Source organism: Lissotriton vulgaris, chromosome 8 (genome assembly GCF_964263255.1).
Source record: "Lissotriton vulgaris chromosome 8, aLisVul1.2, whole genome shotgun sequence".
Classification (NCBI taxonomy): domain Eukaryota; kingdom Metazoa; phylum Chordata; class Amphibia; order Caudata; family Salamandridae; genus Lissotriton; species Lissotriton vulgaris.
In genome coordinates this window covers 549749487-549776377 of record NC_141696.1, presented here as the reverse complement: position 1 = coordinate 549776377, position 26891 = coordinate 549749487, and the positions used below count along the sequence as shown (strand labels likewise).

At 40.1% G+C, this 26891-nt stretch overlaps 1 protein-coding gene across 3 annotated transcripts in view; it reads right to left on the bottom strand.

Moving 5' to 3' along the window:
* FGF14 (fibroblast growth factor 14) overlaps nt 1–26891 on the bottom strand; it is a 1331526-nt gene that overhangs the window by 304391 nt on the left and 1000244 nt on the right. For all 3 annotated transcript variants that reach the window (XM_086934367.1, XM_086934366.1, XM_086934368.1), the window contains exon 3: nt 2437–2540. In XM_086934367.1, coding sequence (XP_086790493.1) covers nt 2437–2540 — 104 coding nt within the window. The remainder of the gene's footprint in view (nt 1–2436; nt 2541–26891) is intronic.

Here is a 26891-nt window from a genome sequence, read left to right as displayed (position 1 = left end):
TTGCACATCTCACATTTATATGAGACCTTCTATAAATTTCCTTTCATCAGCTCCACACAGAGTACAACCTAATCTGGAATTATTATAATAATTCTTTTGACACATTTCAAAGCAACTAATTGTATACATGGACATAGCTATTTGAATGTACTTGTGGTACTGTCTTGCATGCAATGATTATGGGTAGGGTGCATTTACCATATTTTCTGAAGGGTGCAGTGTCAAATGTGACCAACGGAGGTCCCATGCAACCTCTTTTGGCCACATATAGTACTGCACCCTGCAACATGGCTAGGTAAACAACATTGGCATTTATAACGCCAATAACACCAACTTTGCAGTGTGCAGTACTATATGTGGCCAAAAGAGGTCCCATTTCGGCCACATATAGTACTGCACCCTGCAACATGGCTAGGTAAAAAAACATTGACATTTATAATGCCAATAACTCCAACTCCAACAAATGCGGGACCAATTGCATTTCCAATGCAATAGGTCTCACATTTGTTAAAGTTAGATCTGTTGGCATTGAAAATGACAATGTTTTTTACTTTTGCTTTTTTATATCCTTGGAAATAGTGCCATGTAAATATAATAACTCAACTGCAAATAAAACAACAAAAGTAAAAAACATTGCTATTTTCAACACCAACAGCTCTAACTTTAACAAATGCGATACCAATTGCATTGCAATTGCTTCTTTGAGGATGGGGCTCGCATGGGTTGACAGGTGAGTCATTCTTCCCTTGAGATCACCTTCTTACTGACTAACCAAAAACACTAACACAATTCAACCTATCCCATTGGGTGCCATATCTGCAGCAGAGTAGTTGATTTGCATTGTGTTACAGTTCAAACAGTAACAAGCAGAAAAGGCAGGCTCACTGAGATAAGCGTGTGGAAGCAGCTGTGCGTGAGCAAAATCTAAATGCTATAATACCAGGAGGCGGTAGCTAAACCTGGCCACCTCTCGGGAGTTTTCATTTAGACAGTGCATTATAGCTTGGAGCTCTCATGGCCGTCAGCGTGGGGGGTTATAGCAAAGCTCTTCCATTCTTTCTCGTGAGATAGAATTTTCCACTGTCAGTCCCGGACAATGAATCTTCCACATGGCTTTGTCCTCGTGCCCCTGAGAGACCCTGTGCCTGTTTTTTTCTCCGTTTGGTGTGTGATGTTTCTCAGAAGGTAACTTTTCATATGCTGTCACAGGACGAATACAGACACAATGCTTCCCTTTGGGCATCAGAAGATTTATCTGTCCAATTGCCTCTCGCGGGACAGAAGTGCAACGGCCTGGCTCCGTATGGCATGAAATATGAGGCAATAGGCAGTGCGTAAGCACAAATCAGTGCAATCACAGAGTACCTTTTAGAGCAGTGATAGCTTTATAATAGCCCACTCTATTTTGTTTACATTCAAGCATGCCAAGTTGGAAAAACAGCATATTGTCTGTAGCTCAACGGACTCCACGTGATAAAGTTGGGGTGGTCTATAACCCAACAATGTCTATTCCTTACGCAAACTTCTCCAATTTCTACAAAATGGCCAACTCATCAGAATCACAATAGAACTGGACCTGTCTCGTCTGAACTATGTCAATATATTTACTCCAAAGTTTTTAGAATCAAGCAGCAAGACTCAACCATAATCTATGGAAGACTGGCATCTCACAGTCCCCAAAGCACTCTACTGACTTCCTGAGTGACAGATTTTCAGATTTGTGATTCAATGCATGGTTTATAAGATCTTTGGGGGAAAAGGATAGGAAAGCCTAGGCAAACTGCATTTTCCAACATCATTCCAGCAGCAATATCAGATGAGGAAATGACAGGCTGATACGCCAAACAGATTCAGAAGTTAAAGGTGCCATTGTGTGAATGAAGCCACAGTACATATAAAAAATTAAGTAGATATCACCAAGCAAAGGAACATTCTGGAATGTCATTGTCAGCAATGCAGGATAGGGGAATGAATACAGTTTTCAATCTCTGTGCTGGATGGTCACTATAAAGTCTAAAGACAAAACCATCTTAGTGCAGAAGATACAGCTGTAAAATATATTGGAGCCTCAACTAACTCCATTCCCAGCCATTTTCTCCTGCAAGGGGTCATTGAAACCTACTTTGCTCTTGAGGGGGTTATCCCCCAGTTATGTGCCAATGGGGACACATTCCTTTAATGAGAACCCAGGCACAACCTTCCAACCCCCCACCCCTGCCCCCCCCCCCAAATAACACCATCCAAAGGGAACCAGCAGTTCCATGGCCCTCTATCAGGTTTGGGATTTCAGATACCGAATGGTATCAAATCAACAACAAAAAGCACTGCAAAGTGGCCTCAAGAGATGTGCCAGCACATTACAAAACATTTACATGAATATATTAATGTGTAATTCATTATTTATACTATTTCACGCAACACAATGTCAGTACTTACTGATGTGTAGAGGTAGCCTTCCCCGTTCATGGCTATGTACAACCCTGTCTTCACACCTTGAATGGCAACAACTCGAAGACCCACTGGTATAAGGTTGAATAATGCTGGAAAAAAATAAAATTATGCATACTCATCAGAGAGCATAAAACATTTTATATCCCACAGAATTGCATTTCACAGTAAATAAAAAAACAGATCTCAGTAAAATACAAAATAGATTCAAACAAATAAAATAGATCCATTCAAGTAAAACAGTCAGACTCTCAACCCTCTTCACCACCAAAGTGTTGCAACAGGTTTAATCCCGGTAATCACATGTATCAGACAGTGTGTGGATATCTTCAGCTATAGTCTTAGAATTTCACATTTTCTGTTACACTTTTACACTGACAACACCCAGATCGACATTAGCATTTCACCAGAGAGGATATTATCCTACCCACCCAGATCCCAGTATTCTTTCAGCCATGGATGTCTCTTCATAACCATAAATTAAACAAACTTAAAGAGAAACTCCTGCTGATCTCCCCATGTTAAGGTACCATATCAGTTCATTGATGGTTAAACTCACTTAACAGACATGAGCCCTGTCATTTCATAATTGTGCCAAGTCCATGGGCTCTAATTTGACAAAATTCTAAACCTTAAAGCTTACATGCACTCCTTACCAAAATATTTTCAACTCCAGTTTAGAACTCTGAAAGGAATACAATCTTGCACCCAAGAAGATGACTTGAATGAATTGGTACAATTGTTAGTGATGTCCAGTTTATACTGAAACACCTCGCTTCTCAGAGGAGTTGTAAAGTCAAAATTGGTTGGGGTGATTTGAAAAATCCTATTCATATCATAAGATATGCCTGCTAGCAGATATATTGCACGATAAACCATAATAAAGAGTATTAAAAAGTAAGACAATTTAATATTTGAATTTCGAAAAATGTTGCATTTTCAAATGGATTGGTTGGAATGATCAACACTGATATATTTCAGATTTTGTTGGAATTAATGATTCCGTACATGGAGGATAGCTTTACTGACCCTTAAAAATCAAACATCATTTTCTACATAAAGTATGAATGTAATAAATATAAACAATTTAGGCATGCATTGCTTTAAAGATCACCGGGAGACATTGGGATTTGACTAAATCTTTTGGATAATACAATAGTTTGTTTAGAGTAAACGGAAAGATTATCATGTGTAGCATGTATATACAATTTGTGAATTGGTCAATGAACTCATAACTCCACAAATTGTAAATCCTGCCCACTTTATATACTTGATAAATTCAGAGAGGATCTTTCAATCTATTATTGTTGAAGTTGCAAGTAAAAATAATTAATGGTTGGATTGAGGTGAGAAAAGTAAATCACCAAATGCCAAACAGATCAAACACAAATCACTGAAGCTCAGAAGAATCAAGAAAAATAGTTATATCATGAACTTTGAGTGAGCAGATAATCAAGACATCAGATAACTATCATTCATCTGTAAACTACGAGAAACAGCTACACCTAAATATGTTCATGTTTTATCTGAGTGGGCCACCTTCTGTATACTAATTTTCCTAAAAGTGTTTTGGATCCTGAACATAATTTAAGGCTCATACTTGTTGCTATACATTGTGAAAAAATTGAAAACTCCAATACCAATGTAGATTCTATTAAGAATAGAAGGTTATTGGTATGCTGTGCAACTATCAAACCTGTAACATGTAATAATAGCAAACATTTTGATGGGCATCTTCCAACATGATTTAATATCTTAATATCATCATATACAACCGTGAAAATGAAAATAAATTAAACCAGGAGGGAATTTGAATTAGAGATTGGGTCATCTGTTAGATAAATATGATCTAATGATCTACAAGTTTGATGCAATACTTATTAAAATAATTGGTGAGATAAATAATACAGATAAGACCCAGTAAGACCTATGTCAAATGCACTCAACTCTGATTTCAGATCATAGCTGTGTAATTGTATTTCAAAGTTATTTTGCTAAATGTTTTGATGATATTACAGAAGATGATTGCTCAACATGTAGAACTATTTCTTTGCAAAACGTTCAGTGAAATTTGTTATGAAATGTCCAGAGGATGAATTTCTCTCTTTTAAATAATTTTGGTTTTAGCCCATGAGCTGGGAAAGAAATAGCTTGAAATTATTATTCAACACAGCAACATAAGAAAGGGCTGTTACAGCATGGGAGAAACAATTTTAAAGTTCATGATCTCTGTTGCACATAATTGAAACGGTTGCTGTAAGAGAATTGTTGGGTGAATACCCACTATGTGCTGCTGCGTCATATGTATTTCAAACAACATCTGCCAGCGCCTCACAATTTTTCACAATATTCCTCAATTAAACCACTTCATACTCAACCATGCCTACTTATCTTCCAGTTTGTAGCTGCAAATTGCTATTAAGTTCCACCCTTCTAGTGCAGAGGGTCGGATGTGTGACATTATATAACAAATTGTAGAATGTCCCCATTTACCCTTTGTACCCTTCTGTTCACTAGAGATCTGTATCTGGCATTCTATTACTCCATATTATGATTTGTTCATTTCTGAAAATGGCATATTTTTCATTAAATGGTGTAGGTAAATTCATATTGTCTACTTGTTGAGAGGTATGTGTTTGCCAGGGGAGTGAAGAAAGGTAGACAGCCACCATGAAAGTGGAAATCATATTGGAAGGACCAATAATTTATTGCACACTAAGGGTATTCACCAATATTACTTCTACAATTTGTTAATGTTGTGAACAAATATATCAGCCAAAAAATATTCCCAAAATACTCAATGTACAAAATCACAAAATCATACAGTACCAAGGATGTTCAACAGAAAATATTATTATCTACTAATATTATTGATTATTTAATAAAAAATCCACAACAATGCAAATGTCTTTCTAGGTATTTACATGCTCGTACCTTTCTCAATTCCTCACCACCAAGTGGTCTTGTCTTGAAGTGGGAGTGAGTTGCTAATGTTCTAGAAAGAGAAGTTGTGATAGTCTAAGCGTTTAACCCCTATCAAGACCAATTTGTATTGTCAATTAGCCTAGCTACCCCTTCTCTATCCCATTTACGGACAGTGGAAATATGTAAAATGTTTCAGAGCTCATTTGCATTTGAGTTAGGGAACAGAGCCTAGGATAGTCCACCCACACACACTCCATCTAGACCCACTGATATCTCTTCCATTGCCCCTCTCTCTTCCATTGCCCCTCTCTCTCACATTGTATCATTATCAATGAAAGCACCAAGAGATTAGGGTGGGTCAGGACAATCAAAGAGCTTAGAAAGAGGAGTTCCATACTCCTCTCTGCAAACCTGGGACAGTCTTCAACATCCACTCTCTCCCGGCTCACCAATTGTCAGTAAGTATTCCAGTAAATAAGAGGTGTGTGGTGGAGGGCTGATGATCAATGTGACCACAGCAGAATTTAATTTTAATTATTGATTCTCTTTTAATTTCAAGAAGATGATATACAATATAATGACAGAATTGGAAATCTGACCTTGACATTGATGTAGCTGATTTTTTTTCAGGAACGTTACTACAGATTTTTACATGTGCCCAGAGAGAGTTTTATTTTGGTTCTATTATAATATTTTGCTCAACCAAATCCACCTGGAGGAAAGTCTCATAGTGTATGCATCAGGGCTCCTCTAGTCAACACTACTCACCAACATATATAGGTGCTCTTGCGCTCAGTAAATTGAAAAATCCCAGCTATACATGGACGGCACTCAGATCTACTGCCCTCTCAGATCTACTGGATCAAATGCATTAGAGTGAATAAAGTTGTAAAATGCATGGCAATTTACAATGGTAATTTCTTATTATATGTCCATATCAACAATACGAATGGTTAGCATGATATTTATGGAAATAGTGACCGGTAGATTGTTAGCGGTATGTGACAACGTAGGGCTAACCATTTGGAATCCCCAATAAAAGACTTGTGGAAATAGATATAAAAAAAAGATGAAATGTATAAAATATGTGCTCATTTACATCTCAGAGACTTTACAAAGGAAACAAAGGAACTTTGATTTTTAATGGGATGTCCTATTATTAAGTAGATGAGAATAATATTGGTAATTAGACCATTCTATGTCATAGCTGGATATTGCAAAATCTAGTTGGGTGCTGGTTTAGAAAAGCAGAAAACAACAATGTTGGGGAGGGAATAAAATAAACTGACCTCCCCTAGCCTTCAAGAATGTAATTTGCTAGTCATTTCTTGTTTTACAGTTCAGTTTTACCCATCCCTGCAGCCACATATTCTGTCCAACATGGGTGGATGTCAGTTTATATGGATGTGTTTTCCCATGGTGTCACCTAAGTTGTAGTGGTGAAAGACACTTGTAGCCACTAATCTGCCATTTTTTCCCACTGTAGGACATCTTAATATGGGAAATCTAACAGAGAAGGTAAGCGATGGCTTATGGTGCCACTAAAGTAAAGGTAATCAGCTACTCCCCCCAGGCAGTGCATTAGTGAGACAGTTCCTATTGTAGGACCACCTTTTGCATCAAAGACCACCCCTACCTGCGTCTCTGGATAGAGCTGTTAATGATTTAGGTTAGTGCCAGCACCAGGTTCGAGATAGAAGAGTGTGGAAATTGACATGCAAAAAAATAACTGTATTTAAAGTTTGCACTGTAGTTATCATGCCATACAAAAATTCCTCACTTAAGTACTAAGGTCCGGAAGATGTTGGAAACCACATACCAACTAAAAGTTCACAGTTGCAATGGGGGCAGAATTCCCAAATGTGTACATCCTGATATATTGGGAAATATGTACAAATTGCATCTCTAAAAGATATCTGGTGCAAAAGTGTCTCCCTGGATGTCACTTTTTAGCTGACAGTGCATAAAAAGGTGCAGCATTGCCATCTGTGTTCCTGTGTGTATACCACTTATTAATGTTCCAGTTAGTGGCAATACTAACACTGCTGTGTGGTATTCATCAGCCTATAGTATTTCAACACTAAATGAGCAAGCACATGTATTCTCACTAATTTTGTCTTCTGGAACTAAGTTTGAGATCAATGTGACGTGGTCCATTTACTTCGATTTTTTCAAGTAGGGCCAGATGTATGAAAGTGTGAAATAGCAAGCCCCTAATTGCGATTTCCTGTGAATCGCAATTAGGAAATTGGTATTTCAAAGTTATGAAACTTTATTTGCAACCCACTAAAAATCACTAAAAATAACAAGGATGGTGGCCTGCTGGGGTCAGCAGACCACCATGTCCATGATTTTAAATAAAACAATCTTTTTTTTTTTTAAATGCAGCCCATTTTCCCTATGGTAAAACTGGTGCATTTAAAAAACAAAGAGTAGGCAGTGGTCCGTGGGACCACAGACTGCTCTTAAAAAATGCTTTTACATACATTCACAAATGAGAAGGTGTCCCCTGGGGACCTCTTCCCATTTGCGAATGGGTTACCACCTACTTGAAGTAGGTGGTAGACTGAGAACATTTATCGACCACATTTAGGTCACAAAACATTCATACATACCGATGTGATTCGGTATTAGAAAGGGAGCCCTAAACAAGCCCCTTCCTAATACCAGATCGCAAGCACAAATACCGGATCGCAATTTGGGTTTGGTACATGTCAAAATGCCTTTTTGGATTCGCAAATGGGCTGATTCTGATAATCGGCCCATTTGTGACCTCAAAAAAGCTTCATAAATGTGGTCCAAAATGACTTTTTGCATTTGCAAATGGGCCAATTCTACAAATTGGCACATATACGACCTAAAAAAAGGCTTCATACATGTGGCCCCTAATGTTTTAGCACATTTTGCCCTGATTTTAAACGATATTTTTTAATCCCTGCATTGTCATCCATCAGATACCTCTTGAATTTTCATTTGCCCAAAACGGACCAGGTCATTCCTCTTTTGAAAAAATCTACCGAGAACCCCTCTGACCCAAATAACTTTAGGCCGGTAACAAACATTCCCTTACTATTCAGGATTTGTAAAAATGTGCTCAGCAACAACTGAACCTTCACATCACAGAATGTGAGGTACTAAACGACTGCCAGTCAGGGTTTAGACCTGATTACAGCACGGAAACAGCAATTATGCACATAGTTGACGACGCTCTACTTCCTCTAGACCGCAACAAAACCTGCCTACTAGTCCTCCTCAACCTATCTTCAGCATTTCACACCGTAAACCATAGAAAATTTTTAGACCGATTGGAGAATAGGATGGGTCTCTCTGGGACAGTCCCAAAATGGTTTTATTCCTTCTTAGAGAACAGATCACAAAGATTCCTTGTGAACCACAATCTATCCCATCCATCCTGAATCATATTGGACTTCCACAAGGATCAACTCTATCCCCATCCCTATTCAATCTGTATATAGAGCCACTCACTGAAGTACTGCAGCAGGCTTGCATCTCCTTCCACATGTATGCACACAACACTCAGCTGTATATGAAGATCACATTTTTGGAAAAGATCAACATAATGAACCAAGCACTACAAAAGACTGTTCACTGGCTATCTAGCAATTATCTTAAGCTCAACTCGCAGAAAACAGAATTCCTTCTGCTCTCCCCTCCTAAATCCTCCACGATGATCAAAGAATGGTCCAAACTGATCACAGCGCTAAAAGGTACTCTGATTCTAGTTGATTCTGCCAAGTCTCTTGGAATCACACTGTATAAGGATTTAAACATGTGAGCACACATCAACACTATGGGAAACAATGCCCAATTGCATCTGAGCAAGCTCAGAAAATTTAAACAGTTCTTCGACACTGCTGACCTTAAAACGGCAGTCCAAGCTTTGGTTATCTCATGGATTGAGTATGGATGAACAACACTAGCAGGGTTTCCTAAGATTTCAACAGCTCCACTAAAAGCTTGCCTCAATCCTACAGCTAGACTATTAACGGGTACAAGAAAATTTGACCACATCACTCCACATCTGAAAGCGATCAAATGGCAACTGTACGAGGCAAGAATTCAGCTAAAGATTGTGTGTATTACACACAAAGCTCTAAACTACGTAACACCACTTTATCATTCCCAGAAAATTACGATTTCCAGAGGCATTAGATCTTCAAGGAGGTCTGCAGATTTCTTACTGAAACCAGCATTCTTCCGTAAGAAGAGAACTTATGATAGAGCATTCTCGGGAGCTGCACCAAAAATTTGGAATGCACTTCCACCGAATATCAGAGAAATCACCTCTGTCTTGCGATTCAAAAAAGAGGCTAAGTCCTTTCTCACGAGTAAATTTCTCCCTTAACTAACTGCTGTCTACTCTTGGCTCCTTTTGAGACCTTCAGTAATTCCTGCACGTTCTACATTAAGCTGTGCTAGTAGGTGAAGGTAAACAGAATGATAGTACTACTAATCTCAGAGCAATGACTCCGGGGATAGCACAAGTCAGTGGGCTTTCATTAAGTCTTACCTATGGGCCCCAATCAGCCCTATTTCGATACCTCAAGTCTGTACACAAGATTCAGGGCTGATGGATACCTCTATCAATAAACATGGATATTGGACTAGACTTGGAACTCTGTATCCAGTTGCTGACATCTCGTTTTCTTTAGGAATGGTATTACATTCTAAATGCAAGTATGTCATGTCATGTACTACTGTAACGTGAGTTGACGCCTATTAAGACTTAATATGTATATTATTTGTACATTTGTAAACATTGAAGGCAAATGATTGCTGTTTAATTGTAAAGTGCTCCTACACCAAGGACTGGGTCATGTTTACGCTATAGAATTCACTTAAGAAATAAATATATAAATACATTATAATTTGATTGCCACCATGAGCTACCTACATGGTCAAGCAAACAACAATTATACCAAACATCATATGAACATTCCATGATTAAAGATATTAGCATTTTGTGTGACCGACTCTACTGGTTCATTACTCAGAAAAGTGAGGTCTTTCCTTGAAAGCATTTTCACATGAAGATGATGAAAAGTGTACACCTTTTTTGGAAGACAGACTGACTCACTAGCAGAGTCACTCTCCAGTCTCCAGTCAAGTGCTATGCGAGATGAAGCAGGTGCTTGTTTTCTGTCACCCAAAATGCATGATGAACGCAAAAGTTACCTGTATCCCTGAGTCCACCAGAGTGAATAACTTCAAGGATCCCTGGGCTCACTAAATGATTACAAATGCAGAGCTCCTAGGAAACAGCATTTAGAGTATTCAGACTGTAAAAGAAAGGGGGTTCACCTAATCATCCTTGACTTTCTGAGCAGCTGTGGACCTGTGATTAATTTGAGCCGGTAGTTTCCGGTGCTCGGCACCTGCATTTAATTGTCAAAACAGGCACTTAGGACAGTATGCCACATGGCGGCACTGTCTCTCTAATTTAGAGATGAGCACATCAACAGTTATTTATTAATTCAGTATAAATTAAAAAATACTAGGACTTTCTGCCTAAGACACATTTATAGATTTGGGGGCTTGGAATAGTATTACCTTTCAGACTTGTAAGAGTGTAATTGTGAATAGTTGTGTTGGTACTACTGTTGACAGTGCTGGCAGGGGCAATAGGTGGTGCAAGCTGCAGTGACCTCCTGACATGGGCCATTGCACTTATTTTACTACAAAGTAAGCACCGAGTTGTGCACAAACTTACCAAGGTTTTAATCAACAGACTTTAATACAAATATTAGGAATCACTGCGCCACTGGTCCCACTAGGCTAATCAGAATCTCGAATGAGGTCACTGGACACTATTAGAGTAGTGTTAAACCCTATCCCATACTGAAACAAGGGCTTATGCTAAAACCTCTAGGACTGAGCCATACAAATTGATGTATGAATAGGTGAAACTTACTATTATAGTACTCCTGCTTTACTCATTAATTTCAAGAGTGAATCCGATTTACTCCTGGCGTACTCCTGTGTCAATCATAACATTTAGAACTAGAACAAGTAACAGCAAAACTTTTTGAATATATACATGTCCAACCAACGGTTGTGTGTACACTAGAAATGTGAAATTACCTCACATATCCTGACAAATTTACTATTTAAATATTATCAATCAGATGGAAAGTTCACAAACCCATTACTAACAGTAGCTTCTATAGTATCAACATAATAGGCTACGATGAGGCAATGCTCTCACTAGTATAATGGGAATCTCAAGTGGAGTCAGTGCACAACCTCAGAGAGGCTTTAGGTGCAATACTGAATCATACCTGCTGGCTAAATTCTGTGAGCCTGAGTCACACAAACTGGTGCATGTGTAGATGTGACTAAGTAGAACCCCTAGCTTACTCACTAATCTCAGGAATATACCAAAGAACTCCTAGGACTTAAGGAGTATTGCAACAAAATCTTAATGAATGTGACCCCTTATAATAATAGCAAAGCTATATTGTTCTTGAATCACAGAACATACATGGTACGGAAATAACAGAACCATTTCAAGGATAAAGCTTATACTCAATGCAAGGACACAGTATTCTAAGTTTCTGAAGCAGCTAATATTAAGATATTCAGAAAGATTTATGAAATGTCCATTGTGATTTAAAATGGATGACCGTAAGCCTTCCCAACAAAATGTGACATGTTTGTAGCTCTTTTGTTATGCTCAATGCAAGTCACAACCCCATATGTTTGCGAATACCTTAAACAGAACAGCAGTAACAAACCAAAACAGTATCAATAGTGCCAATGGTACATGCAAAGTAAGAACAGGATTAGGATGTATGCCCAAACAGTGGAGGTATGGTAGACATACACCAATCTCATGAGAGAAAAAGGACACAAAAGGTCAAAGATCCAGGAGCATGTGGGGCTCAAAGTGTACCACAAAGGTCCCTGGATAGGACCCTTTGGATAGTCAGCTGGGTGCTGCACAGCCACACACAACAGGTCAAAGGAAGTAATAATGAGAAGTATTAACAATCCAAACAATTGGTGCAAAGAGTGGTGAGCTCATTAGTCAATGTCGCCCCATCTCAAATACACTTGCAGGGGTCGATCTCTCAGGAACTCTCACTAGTATGGAGTGAATGAGACTCAATAGATGTGTGTGAATACTGATGTCCATTGTAGTAGCAGTCCACCTCTGTTTCATGGTGAGGGGCCCAGCTACATAATGCTCTGTTGCTGTGCACAACTGTGTGTGCTGGGTGTGTATTCCACCCAAGGTAAGGGAAGGAACAGCAGCAGTGCAGGCATGCTGAGCTTGAGCAGAACCTTGTCTTAATCACAGCCAGGATTAAGTGGGCAATATACTGACTCTGCACTCAGGGAGCTTCTGGGCTAAACCAGTTGATGTTCAGAACCCAATGCCCAGTCTCTAACCAGTGCAGTAAAAAATGTAAAGTTAGAGTTCTAGCCAAGTATGCTTAGGTCACATTTCCTTATATAGAGTAGACTGGAACAGAACGGATTCATGCCAACAGACAGAACTTCCCTGGGCTTCTCTGGTGGGAAGCTATGCGAATTCCCTCCAAATTACCTTAAAGAAAGACAGAAAAAAGAATAAGAAAAGTGGTTGTTCTCTGTGGGCAACACCTGTCCTCAATCTCGCAAATGCATTCTTACTCTAAATAATGTATGTGGGATTTGTATAGAGCGAATCTAGCCGAGCGGCAGTGGATAGCTTTGCAGCATCAAAGACAGTCGCAAGTGAATTTAAACATAACACGTTTCTGGATGCAGACGTGGACTATTACTGTATTATGAAGTAGTGAGTGTTCCATAAAGAAGGGTCAGGTGAGCTGTTTCTTAAATTGGAGCAGGGTTGAGGCAGTTGTAATGTATGCATGCTGTTCCAGATAGCAGGTGCATAGATGGAGAAGGCCTGTTTCCTTGTTTTTTTTCTTTTTTTCACTTTTGATTTGCTTGACCGTTTTGTAAATGATGCAGCTGGTTTTAATGATGATACCAGCCAAGGTCCACCGTTAACCTTCCTTGTGAATAATTATGAGTAACCTTATTGTGGGTTCCCCAGTACGTTTCATGAAGCCTTTTACTTCACTCACTCATGGTAATGTTCATAGAGGGTTACAACACAGATGATTGCATCATCTGGTACTGGCCAGGGCTTGCTCACCAGGGAAAACTGAGATTTCTCCCTTGAAACTGCATATGGATGAGAAGTGATGGAGTTTTTTTTATTTCTCGAGGCACACCATGGTGGTCCCTCAAAGGTAACTCATCTGCAGATTGTGCATTCCCAAGGTAAAGGGTTCTCAAAATCCCTGCCAAAAATATATAAATTCCCAGGAACAGTGTAGGACAACAAAAAGGAATGTCACATGTGGTACCGTGCTCTCACTCCTACATATAAATAAACAATTAAAGTAAAAATCTAAATAGGAGAAAAAGCAACACATGCTTTCCAAAGGGCCGGAGCATGGTGATGTGATATTAACCAGAGAATGGCCCCCTTTCTTTCCATGTACCGCTTTTGTTTGAGTGCGAGACATCCATCGTTTAAGAAGAGTTTTAATGGAAATCACTATGGTCGAAAAAAGAAAAAAAAAGATATGTAGAATGCATGTAAGAAGTAGGTAACTGTTGTAGTGCTTGCAGTGAACTGGGTATCTGAGTAAAAACTCTTGGACCTCAACCCATCTCATGTCATCCTAACACATTGAGAAGGGGTGGAAAAATGCATAGTCCTCTTTTGAGACTTAAAGAGATGTATCTTAACAAACATCAAGTGAATGATATTTTAATTTCGCAAACTGGATGATTGGGGGTTTCAAATTAGTTTTTTTTATTTGTGCCTCTTGGCCATGATCCTCAGGAGTGATTACCTCAACCGAAAATGCTGTGCAAAGAACATTGTCCTTTTTATTTGAAAATGACAGCATCTGCGTCTTCCTTCACAACAGTGGAACACAAAAGGCAACAATGGGTTCCAGGCTCTTTTAAGAGCTTACCCCCACTCAAGCAAACATTCATGGCTCACTTAAAAAAAGCATCTCCATCAAAAGGGATCTGCAGTGGCAAGAGAACCACTTTGGGCATGCCAGCCTTGGCCTCTCTCACAATCACACTCCCACCATCACAATAGGATTAGTACCCAAGAAAATAAAGTACTCATATCCACAAAATATACGGGTGGACAAAGATAGTCTAACCATCTGTATGTCCTATCTTGTGTCCAAAATCTCAGAGACAAAGTATGAAGGAAAATATTAGACTATATTCAGATGCACAGAATTCTGCCATTTTTTGTCTGAGTTTTTTTCACCTGTGTTGGCCATTAAAATGGCCTTGAAAAACAATCCAGGAAATTGGATAATTCTATCACTTCTTTTGAAAGTAAACGCTACTGCATCAGTAGTCCAATTAAGCTGCCTCCAAGGAGCCTCCACAATTCATGGTCAGTCCTGGCAATTTTAGGTGCAGATATGGAGCAATATTCATCTAACAAATGGTGCCTTCTGGTGCTTGCGCTAAATAAACTAAATTATGTGCTTCTTCCCAATATTAGATGTTTACCATATGTTTGTTCCATAATATTGTATTAAACTAAAAGTTAGCCATCTATGGAAGCGTAGAAGAAGGGGAAGGAACACTGCACAAAGGCAGGCCAGAACAGCTCCACATTGTATTTTTTGGGCAGAGTCACATTCACAGGCATCTCACTCATCATCACAGGGATCATTCATTAATCGATGAACAAAGTAAATTCTGCTTTGAATTAGGGGGAGTCCAATGTATTTTGCATGGACAAGTACTACACTAGTCGCACTTCAGCAATATGTTATTAGATGTTTACTCAAGGACCTTTCTTAAATCCCAAGGTCACACTTCTACTACTGCCAACAGAGCCACCCTCCTACGTGAGAGCAACTTCTCCGGTGCTTATTACAATAGGATGGGCTGATGGACTTAGGCAATCTCCTTGTTAATTCCCCAAATAGATTCTAGCTGTGCTCTGATTTTGCTACATCTTTTCTACAGCCAGGGTCCAGGTTTAAATTGTCACCCCCTTGAGAATTTGCCAAACAAAGGTCTCAGCTCACAGAACAAGGATTTCCTGTCAGTAACTGTACTATTTGGCTTTATACCTTGTGTACTTAGGAAGGAAAAGGTCACAACAGCAAAACTTGACATAATTTAAAGCTGTTCCCAAGGCTATGAGAAACATACCGTTTCACTTTTACCAAGAGACCATCTATGTTAATGGTAGTTATATTCAAATTGAAGAGTAGCATTTCATCTTTCTAACTTCTTCCATGGAAGTGAGAATATCAACATACTCCTTCTCTAATGATAAATGGATATATCTATTATTAAATGTATTCTATTTGTTAATAGAAAGAAACATTCAATACCAGTGAGTTTCAGGTGATCACTCAGGCCACACAACCCTCAGCATTTGATCAGGGTGAAAACGTGTGTTGCCTTAAGAGGCTTTTAATCTACCCTACAGCTTCAAGATTATCTTGCAAATCATAAGACTTCGTCAGGCGGGAAGGTGTGAGTTTGTTGTGACACTGGTGGCTATATCCATATCGAAAGTAGTGCTAACAATAGAACATTGAAAGCATCCCCTGGCGCATTTCTCTCTAGTCTCCTGGGGTTACCAGGATTCCTTATTCAAATGATACTGTGGAGTCAATAATTCATGTTATCCAACAATCTTATTTTATTCATAAATCCGTAGGATATTCTTTATATGTCCTTTTAACTTATAGTTTTTCATTTCCTCTCAATTAACATTCTCTTAATTCATCAGTCCAATGCATTTCGGGCTATGCGGCCCTTCATCGGGGACTATAGGCTGAAACAAGGTACAATAATGGTGTAATCAATATGACATACAAAATAAACAAGACAATAACAATCAACTGTGTGTGCATATGTGAAAACCCCAGGTGACTGCGTGAAATAACACAAAAGTATAGGCTGCCCTCGGGCACTCACATGAATGAGATGTCAACTGAATCAGATCGTAAAACAATTCGCTTTCAAAGCATCCAGGCTGTGAAAATACACAAAAGTTTGCGTTATACACATTAAGTATTGCATACTCCCATCGTTTAAAAAGTCACCCTGGAATGCATGTTTTATAAACAAAACTTACTATTAAGACGCGAAGCGTCACCCCCAAATGTTCGCCAGTTATACGAAGTGTTCACGGTGTTTCAAAGCAGCCGCGCACGGCCGCCACTCTCTGTACTTGTATCATCTCAATTTCATCCCCACTATGTTACTCCCTCTCTGATTGGTCCGACGTCCGATAACGTGATCGGAAGTCGGCCAATCAGGTGCCGGAGATTCTTCAACCTGAAACTATAGCGAGAGAGCTCGCAACAGAGTAGCTGGTAGTCTCAATAAAGTTACAACAATGACCTATGTGATAACAAATAAAGAGTGAAAACCAAGTGAAAAAAAGTGACATTCAACAGTGATATAACCAAAAATACTTGCGTGGATCGTAAAGTCAAAGGACCTTACATCCCATGTCACAGGTCCAAGGCTCTGTAAATGCCATTAGTTAAAGGTAACACATAAATTCCGTACGGTCATTGAGACCGAACGGTTTTTGAGAGTTTAGCAAATACATCCAATTATTTTCTCTTTGCAGCAAAAAACGATTATTGTCACGACCTTCTTTCTTTTCGATAACTTCCAGAATGAGAAATTGTAACTGGGAAATGTTATGGTGTGCTTCAGAAAAATGCATTGCTACCGATGATTTGACATTGCCAGTTCTGATGTTGGATTTATGTTAGTTCAGTCTCACTTTAATCTTTTGTGTGGTTTTACCAACATATACCTTCCCACAAGGGCACTTCAGCATATAAATGGCATTAGCTGTGTCCCAGGTAGCGTTTACCCAAAGTTTGATTTTATGTCCTTTCATTGGATGTGTTAGACAGTTTCCTCTAATGATATTATTACAATTGCCACATTGTAAACAAGGTCTGGTTCCACGAAAAATCCCCATAGGGTCTGCTTTGATTTTGAGTAGTTCACCAAGGTTCCTGCCCCTTGTAAAAGCAAAAATTGGTTGGTCATCAAATGAATTTTTTAAATCAGGTTCAGCTTTAAGGATGTTCCAATGGCTACGAATGACTTGCTTGATGTTGTAACTCACAGTGGAGTATTTAGACACGATGGTCATACTATTTTGTTTATCTTCGGTGCGTGTCTTCAATATATCTGCTCTCTGCATGATGTTGACTTTCTGTTCAGACTGATTGATCAGTGCGTCAGGGAAACCTCTATTTCGAAACCTGTTGCCCAATTCCCTTATCTTTAGTTTAGCTTTCTCCGAGTCGGATGTGATTTTTTTTGCACGCATCATTTGCGATACGGGCAGATGTTTTAATGGCTCTTGATGAAAACCCTGAAATGCAGGGTGTTATTTCTATCTGTCTCTTTATGGAACATTTCCATTTCTATCCCTCCTGGGCGTAGATTAATTCGTACTTCAAGAAAAGTGATGGTGGTATCCGATATTTCCCATGTGAGCTGTATTCTCTCGTCCTTTGTATTGAGTTCCAATAATGCTCTTTCCAATGATTCTTTAGTGTTTTTCCATAGAATAAAGATGTCGTCGATATAACGAACAAACATTTTTAAGTTCGTTGTCCAAAGAGGGTCATTCAGCACGTTGTGTTCTTCGTACAATTTCATATAGATGTTGGCATACACTGGGGCTGCGCAATTGCCCATCGACGTTCCAACCAATTGTTGATACCAAATGTTATCAACTTTAAAATAACTGTGATATAATGTAAATACAATTAATTCCATAAGGAAAGTTTGAAAAGGCAAATCATATTCTGTTGTCAGTATTGCTTCCTCCATCGCCTCAATTCCCGCTCCATGTGGAATTGAGGTATATAAGGATTTAACATCCACTGTGCAGAGCACCAATTGTTCATTGGTTTCCATTTGTAACATGTTCAATCTCGTTAAGAAGTCAGTAGTGTCTCTGATATAAGTAGACATGCGTTGCACTGTAGGTTGCATATATTTGTCAATGAATTGACCTGTGGGTTCATGTATGCTGTTTTTAATTGAGACAATAGAATGTAAAGGTGGATCGAACAAATTCTTATGCACCTTGGGCATCATATAGAAAGTAGGACTTCTAGGGTTAGATTTGATCAGAAAATTCTTTGTTCTTTTGGTGATCACTCCATCATCCTTAGCTTTTAAGATGATGACTGTAAATTATTTTTAAATATTCTTGTGTAGGATTGTAATCTAAAGGAGCATAGGTGCTAATGTCTGATAAATGTTCCGCTATCTTACTCTGATACATGGTAGTGTTCATAACGACTAGGCCTCCGCCTTTGTCTGCCTTCACACAGGTGATATTTTCATTGTTTGCAAGATTCTTCAATAAACTCAAATCTTTATTGGTGATGTTTTTTTTCTTCTTGGTCTCACATTTAATCTTGCTAAGATCTTATTTTACCATTGTCTCGAATAGATGCAATGTTTTGTGGCTCATGGGAGCCATAAAAGTACTCTTTGGTCATAGACCCTTCAATTGATCTGGTTCTTGAGTCAATAGTTTGGGTGAAATGTTATCAAAGAAATGTCGTAGCCTCAGTTTCCGCATTAACTTGAAAAAGCTGACCTCAAGTTCTAACGAGTTTGTTTGGGTTGTGGGGACAAAGGACGTCCCTTTCTGCCGCACTGTGAGTTCTTCATCTGTAAGTGTGTAATCTGAGATGTTGATAACTAAGTGTTCCTGCCCTTGGGTTTTTTCTTCTCTTTCTCTTTGGCTTTTGTGGTCACGCTTCTTGTATTTGGAGGATACTTTTCCCTCCTGGGTCGTCGGTTTGTGCCGGGCTTTGCTCTAAAAAAGACACTTGCGCGGTATTCGCATCTGTTGATGTCGTAGGTACCGCATCTCTAATAGTTCCCTCATGGGTGGTAGGAGGACCTCTCTTGGGTACTTGACCTTTAGTGAAAGATGGTTAATTGGACATGTCGCTTCCTGACGAGGAGGTGTCGGTGTAGGGTGTATAGGGACGATTTCTCCTTCTTTGTGCGTACACATCTGCCCATGTGTACACCTCTCCCAATTTGTAGTCCAATGTGTCACGCTTGAATTTTCTGATCTTTCGTTCGTTGATATCTTGGGTGTGTTTTTCAATTTGTTCATTAATGTCCTTCAGGATTGTAGCCAATTCTTCTGTTGTCATCATATTGGACAATTCATCTGAAATCTCTTCCATTTCTTTACTAAGTTCACACAAAATTCCTGAAAGTTCTTCGATAATCAACAGAATAAGGTCGGGCACTCATTCATGTGAGTGCCCGAGGGCAGCTTATACTTTTGTGTTATTTCACGCAGTCACCTGGGGTTTTCACATATGCACACACAGTTGATTGTTATTATTTTGTTTATATTGTATGTCATATTGATTACACCATTATTGTACCTTGTTTCAGCTTATGATCCCCGATGAAGGGCTGCATAGCCCGAAATGCATTGGACTGATGAATTAAGAAAATGTTAATTGAGAGGAAATGAAAAACTATAAGTTAAAAGGACATATAAAGAATATCCTACGGATTTATGAATAAAATAAGATCGTTGGATAACATGAACTATTGACTCCACAGTATCATTTGAATAAGGAATTCTGGTAACCCCAGGAGACTAGAGAGAAGTGCGCCAGGGGATCCTTTCAATGTTCTATTGTGAGCACTACTTTTGATTTATTATTCAGGACGCCATTGACAAGAGACGCCACCCTGGGCGGCACTCTCGAACTTTGAGAAACTGTTTGATTGAATTTCTACACAACTATGAACAATATAAGCGGTGCGCATTTACCTCTAACTTTTACTTGTTATATCCATATTGAAACAGTATCAATGAAAACAAACCACCTTACATAATCCTACCATGTCATCCAGTCACCATGCATCTTAAGTCCCCCACCACCCAGCTCCTGTGGAACCCCAACAGTGTATGGGCCTGGATAGCTGATCTCCTGTCTGATCTTGTTAAGTCCTGGGTGGTGGCTTAACATCCAGAACATCTGCTATCTCTCCTTTATGTAAGCCACTTCCCATAGGCCTAATGCCATATTCTCTCGACCTAAACACCACCCAAACAAACATTACACCTATACTCAACATTCTTACACAACCAGCATTAGTAATCCTATCTATATCCCAGTCACTAACAAGCATGCGTAAAAGAGATAACATTGCAACTGCTCACATGTATTAAAGACACTCCTAACTCAATAAAAACATAATTTAAGACACATGTGAACTCATGAATGCCTCAACAGCTCATCATACCAGCAACATATTTCAGTCTTGGTGCAAACAAACATTGTTGCATTGGGAAAATAGAGAACTGACCTTAAGACACAAGGAAGCAACTTGGATAATGCGCCTTAGAGCAGTAGAAGATGGTGTGAATACAGACCATGAATTACAATATTTCCTTGAGGAATAAATATTGACAATAGGAATCTGTTCTGGTTCCGGTCTAAATGTAATTAAAAATGATTATATAATATATATGAATCGAACAGGATCTATAGGTGGAGGAATCACGATAATCTATAGATCACACCTCAAAATAATTACCTGCCGTCAACTAGACTTAGAGGCTGAAGCTATGACCTTTAAGATCAAAGAAAATAATCACCTGATTTTTGAGGGACTGCTAGTGTACCGTCCCCCCGGCCCCAGAGATCCCTTCACCAAAGCTCTACACACATTTCTAGAAACCACGTTTGATGCAGTCACCTATACTATCCTAGGTGATTTCAACTATCACCTAGAGTTAAATAATGACTCTGACACAGCCACTCTTCTTGACAACCTTCTCAGCTTCGATATGAAGCAACTGATTGACAAACCCACCCACTCAGCATCTATCACTCCCATACCTTGGTCGGATCATAATGCCATCTTTTTTAACTTACAAATAAAAAATCCTATAACTCAGCGCCGAAGTTACCTACCTCCTGAAAAATCCCGTCCCTGGAAAAAATTTGAATCCAACCTACTTGCTGAGACACTGGATAGAAATCCCCCCGACTTTGAATGTGGCAACAGCGATGATTGGGCTTCCAACTTAAACAAATGGATCACCGAGGCAGTCAATCAGCTGGCCCCAATCGAATCAAAGAAACCCAGAAAACGTCTTGTGACCGCTCAATGGTATACGGCCGAGGTGAAAACAGTCAAGATTAAGTGCCGACGTGCAGAGCGGATCTGGCGCACTGACTATAGTCACGAGAAAAAAATGGAATATTTAAAAACTCTACAGGAGTATAAAACCACTATAGTTCAAGCTAAATCCACTTATTTCACAGAGAAAATCCAAAACTCTGAAAACTCCTCCAGCGAACTTTTCAAAACTGTTGCCCACCTAACAAAAACTCCTCGAGACACAGTATTTAGTCCTGATCAGTGTTTTGTCGATGGAATGGCCACCTTCTTTCAAAAGAAAGTGCAAACAGTATATGACGATCTTAGTATCATGGTATCCGTCATACCCTCTAACGAAGTTGGGCATACCGACATAACCCCCCCTGCTTCTCCAGCTTCTCTGCACTCGAAAAACAGCAAGTGTTTGACTTAATTATCCAGATGACATCTGGCTCTCCACTGGACCCATGCCCCCCCTATGTGCTGCATCAAATCCCTGAGACCATCGCAAATACCCTGACTCCTCTGCTTAATAAAATCATCTCTCAAGGAGTGTTTCCAAAAAATTGGAAAATGGCCTGCATCAGACCTATTCTCAAAAAAGACTCCCTTGACCCTTCTGAGCCCAAACACTATCGTCCCATCTCCTGTCTGCCCCTACCCGCAAAAATCTTAGAAAAAGCCATGAACCATTAAATAATGCGACATGCGGAGGAAAAGAAGCTACTCGATCCTTCACAACATGGCTTCAGATCTCTACACTCCACGGAATCTGCCCTTATCATAGCCACTGAAAAAATCTGCAAAACCATGGACGAAGGTGGGCGGTCGGCCCTGATATTATTAGACCTCACAGCGGCCTTCGACACCGTAAATCACTCCGTCCTATTAAAAAGACTTGCGTCCCTAGGCTTCACCGGCCCTGCCCTGGCCCTCATCGCCTCCTTTCTAACTTCCCGCACTAACCAAGTGATCTGGAATGGACTACAATCCGTTGAATTCTCTCTTCCGGGTGGAGTCCCACAAGGCTCGGCACTGTCACCAACACTATTCAATTTGTACGTCACTCCCCTAGCTGCCCTGATTAGATCCCATGGCCTACAATTGGTGTCTTACGCCGACGACACACAAATCATTGTGTCCATCTCACAATCTATTGATGCTACGGCGGAACATTTTAGGAACTGCCTTACTCAGGTTAAGAACTGGATGAGCAATAACTTTCTAAAACTGAACACAGACAAAACTGAAGTCATCGAGTTCGGTCATAAACCTTCAATTTGGAACGATCTATGGTGGCCCCCCGAAGCAGGAGCGTGCCCTCTCCCCGTAGACAAGGTTAGAAACCTTGGCTTTTTATTAGATAAAGAACTCTCATGCAAAGCCCAGGTGAATCAGGTGACTTCCGCCTGCTTCCACAGCATCAAACTGCTCAGGAAAGTCCTACCCTACATCCCGGACACACTAAGAAAAACGGTGATGGGAGCCCTTGTAATGACCCGGATAGACTACTGTAACTCCCTCTATCTGGGAGCAGGAGAAAAACAGTTGTCTAAACTTCAGGCAATCCAAAATGCGGCGGCCAGAGCCTTACTGAACCTCCCCAGACGCCACCCCACGTCCAAAGCTATTCGGGAGCTGCATTGGCTCCTGGTCAGACGTCGCATTCAATTTAAAGCTCTCTGCCTGGTTCACAGATCTCTATACGGCAAGGGTCCTGACGACTTCAATAACCTACTCTCCCGATATGTACCCTCGCGTACACGGAGGTCAGCCACCCACGATCTAGTCTGCCAACCCAGAATAAACAGAGCCCGATGGGGGGAAAGTCTTTTTCCTACCAGGCGGCTAAAATCTGGAACTTGTTACCTCCAGCACTTCGTGCCCAAAAATCTAAAACGAGCTTCAGGAAAGATCTAAAGACCTGGCTCTTTACCTAAACCGATCTGCCCACTGCCCTCCCCTCCACTCTGTATCTTTTAGCGCCAAGACCCCGCGGCATTCATGCGCTCTACAAATATTTCAGTCAGTCAGTCAGTCAGTCAGTCAGATACATATGCAATCAAATTATATCTGTTTGAAATAACATAACAAACGTTGGGGCAATGAACCACAATGTGATGGAATGTAATAATTATGGACATTATAGAAGTGGGACATGATGCATCTTGATGGACACAGTATTGTAACAAGGTTCAAAGTGGAATTATTCCTAAATATCAATTTTGGTATTCCAATTAGATCGTGGATACTTTCATATCAATATATAGATGGCCAGCATCTATAGAATGAAACAAGATAAGTTAAAAAACATGTTTCCCTTTTCTTATTATACTTCAAAAAGCTACGGTATATGAGTTACAATATACCACAGCTACCTACAGTCTACTATGGGACGATTAGGAAATATTTTGAACACCAGACATAGGAAATGATGCACCTAGGATGGTGACCAAAATTGGCTAGGGTCAACGTAGGTGTTGGCAATATATAGGCATAATTGTGAGATGGACTGTATTTAAATATTTGAATATCTATCTACAATAGACTATTTGTGAGTTCCACACATAACACTACTGGCGAATGGTGGCTATTTTGGAGGTCTATATATGGAACGTAAGAGAGTTACATTGGAGTGTTTGCGAAATCCGCGTTCACTGGTGTACACTTAACATGGCGTCTATACTGGTTCGAGTACAGATACATCGGATTGAATGCAAAGCTCGCATATACAGTAACACACCTAAAATGGTACCCATACCAGGTCTAGATGACATACGTTTTATCATGCCTTTACCATATATTACGAGGTTAGAATACGACTTCTGGCAACATGGCACAAACTCGGCAGGAGATACAAACGCTGGAAGGATGCATACCAAGCGTACATGTTACAGGTATGATTGATTTCGACGTACGAATGGATAGTCTATTTTTGAAAAAAGAAACAGGATTTCGGTGTAAAGGGAAATCTAAGGCCTAACGTCTTGTCCTGTTTGTTTTTTTAGATTATGGGAGCATGTAGTACATTTGCATGGATATATTACTCCTTTTGAGAATAAGATTAGCTTGTATGGAAAATGAGGAATAATATTAAAATCAACTGATTCAAAATACAGAGGTGAGAATGCTCGATGATGTTCACTCAAAGGTATATGTCATTTTATTCAAATAAGCTATAGGGTGTAAGAATAAAGGAATTACATCATCTATATTATCATTACACAAAATATTCAGTGAATGGGATACATATGCAGTTTGGCCGGAACGGAAGTATATTGGCGCTAATGTAGGATGTCTGTAATAGGGGTCTTTGACAATTATGATTGAATGTTGATTTGGGCTTATTATAGGTGGTATATTGATTTTAAACCATTTATTGCCATCCAGGTGCACAACAAGATATAGTAGAGGAAGACAGGTATGCGCTGTGCCAAATTGTAGGGTTGTACTTTTGGATCACAATTTATATATGGGAGCATGGCATGAAGGCCCACAAGAAGATGTACATATGGATTCACATCTTATGTTATAAAATAAGATATTAAACTGCACCACATCCCACTTCACGTTGTTTTAATTCTATTACTGAAAGAGAATTGATTAGTATGTTTACATGTCCAATATCAAATGTTGATATGTACCATACAAATTGGATTGATGGTCCGTCATAGAATAAGATGGTGTTGATTTCACATTGCACTATATACTTTGTGCCTTGGATTATTAATTTTGGTTCACACTATCAGCACAAGTGTATGGTGTGTGGTGTGTTTGTTACACACTACAACCAAACCTTTACTACTTTTATAGCCCTGAAGAAGTTGTGGTGAACACCCTACACAACGAAACATATGTTGGCTGCGCACTAAAGAAAGAAAATAAAGAACGAAAGAAAAAAAGATCTCAATATGTGGATCAGAAATGTTGTCTATGATTGGATTAAGTGTGTGCTCAGGAACTGAACTATTTACATATACAGAGATTAATTTACGTCTCAATTAAGGAGGTTGGGTGATTCCTCCTTCCTTTGGAGCACTACTGTTGAAATATTGGGTAATGTAAATGTACTTGTGAATAGCGAGCGCCAATTATGGACCGTATGAACCATCATCCAATTGTGTATATATTGCACTAAATGAGGACCCTGGTACTGAAAACTTTATGTCAACCAAAACCACATAGAAAAAATATGAAACAACATCGCCACAAAAACCAAAATGTGAAAAATTCCTGCAAACAGAAAGACCCTCATGGAGCTCAAACAGAGACGTTTTTGCTTGAAGCTAGTTCACCTGGACCAATGACCAAGAGCATAAAATGTCATGATCATAGTGCCAAATTTGAAAACCCTGCATTAGAAACTTTGGGATACACTTAAACTAACTGATAGTGTGTTGATGCCCTTGCAAAAGCTCTGAATATAAGCTCAATCCCTATCTCCAGCAAGGAAGCTTTGCAAGCCTTCCCTGTGGCTGTCTCTGACCTTGGATTGCTGGAAGCACCCAGTCTACCAAGTGCATCTAGTGACATATTCACGTCATGCCAAGAAGTCCTTTCAATCCCTATTCAATTTATATAGCGCACTACTCACCCGGAGGGTCTCAAGGCGCTTGGGGAGGGGGGTCTGCTACTGCTCGAACAGCCAGGTCTTGAGATGCTTCCTGAAGGAGAGGTGGTCTTGGGTCTGACGGAAGTGGATGGGGAGGGAGTTCCATGTCTTGGCTGCCAGGTAGGAGAAGGATCTTCCTCCCATGGTGGCTCTTTGGATGCGTGGAACGGCGGCGAGGGCGTGGCTGGTGGATCGAAGCTGGCGGGTGGGAGTGTAGAAGGTCAGGCGGTTGTTGAGGTACCTGGGGCCCAGGTCGTGGAGAGCCTTGTGTGCATGGGTGAGGAGTCGGAACGTGATTCTCTTGTTAACGGGGAGCCAATGCAGGTCTCTCAGTTGTCCGGAGATGTGGCTGTGACGGGGGATGTCCAGGATGAGTCGTGCGGAAGCGTTCTGGATGCGTTGGAGTCTCTTCTGTAGTTTGGCTGTGGTTCTGGTGTAGAGGGTATTTCCGTAGTCCAGTCGGCTGGTGACGAGTGCCTGGGTGACCGTCTTCCTGGTTTCGGTGGGGATCCATCGGAAGATCTTACGGAGCATGCGTAGGATGTTGAAGCATGAAGATGAGACGGCGTTGACTTGTCTGGTCATCGAGAGGGAGGAGTCCAGGATGAAGCCCAGGTTGCGTGCGTGGTCCGTTGGTTTGGGTGCGCTGCCCAGGGCAGGGGGCCACCAGGAGCCGTCCCAGGTG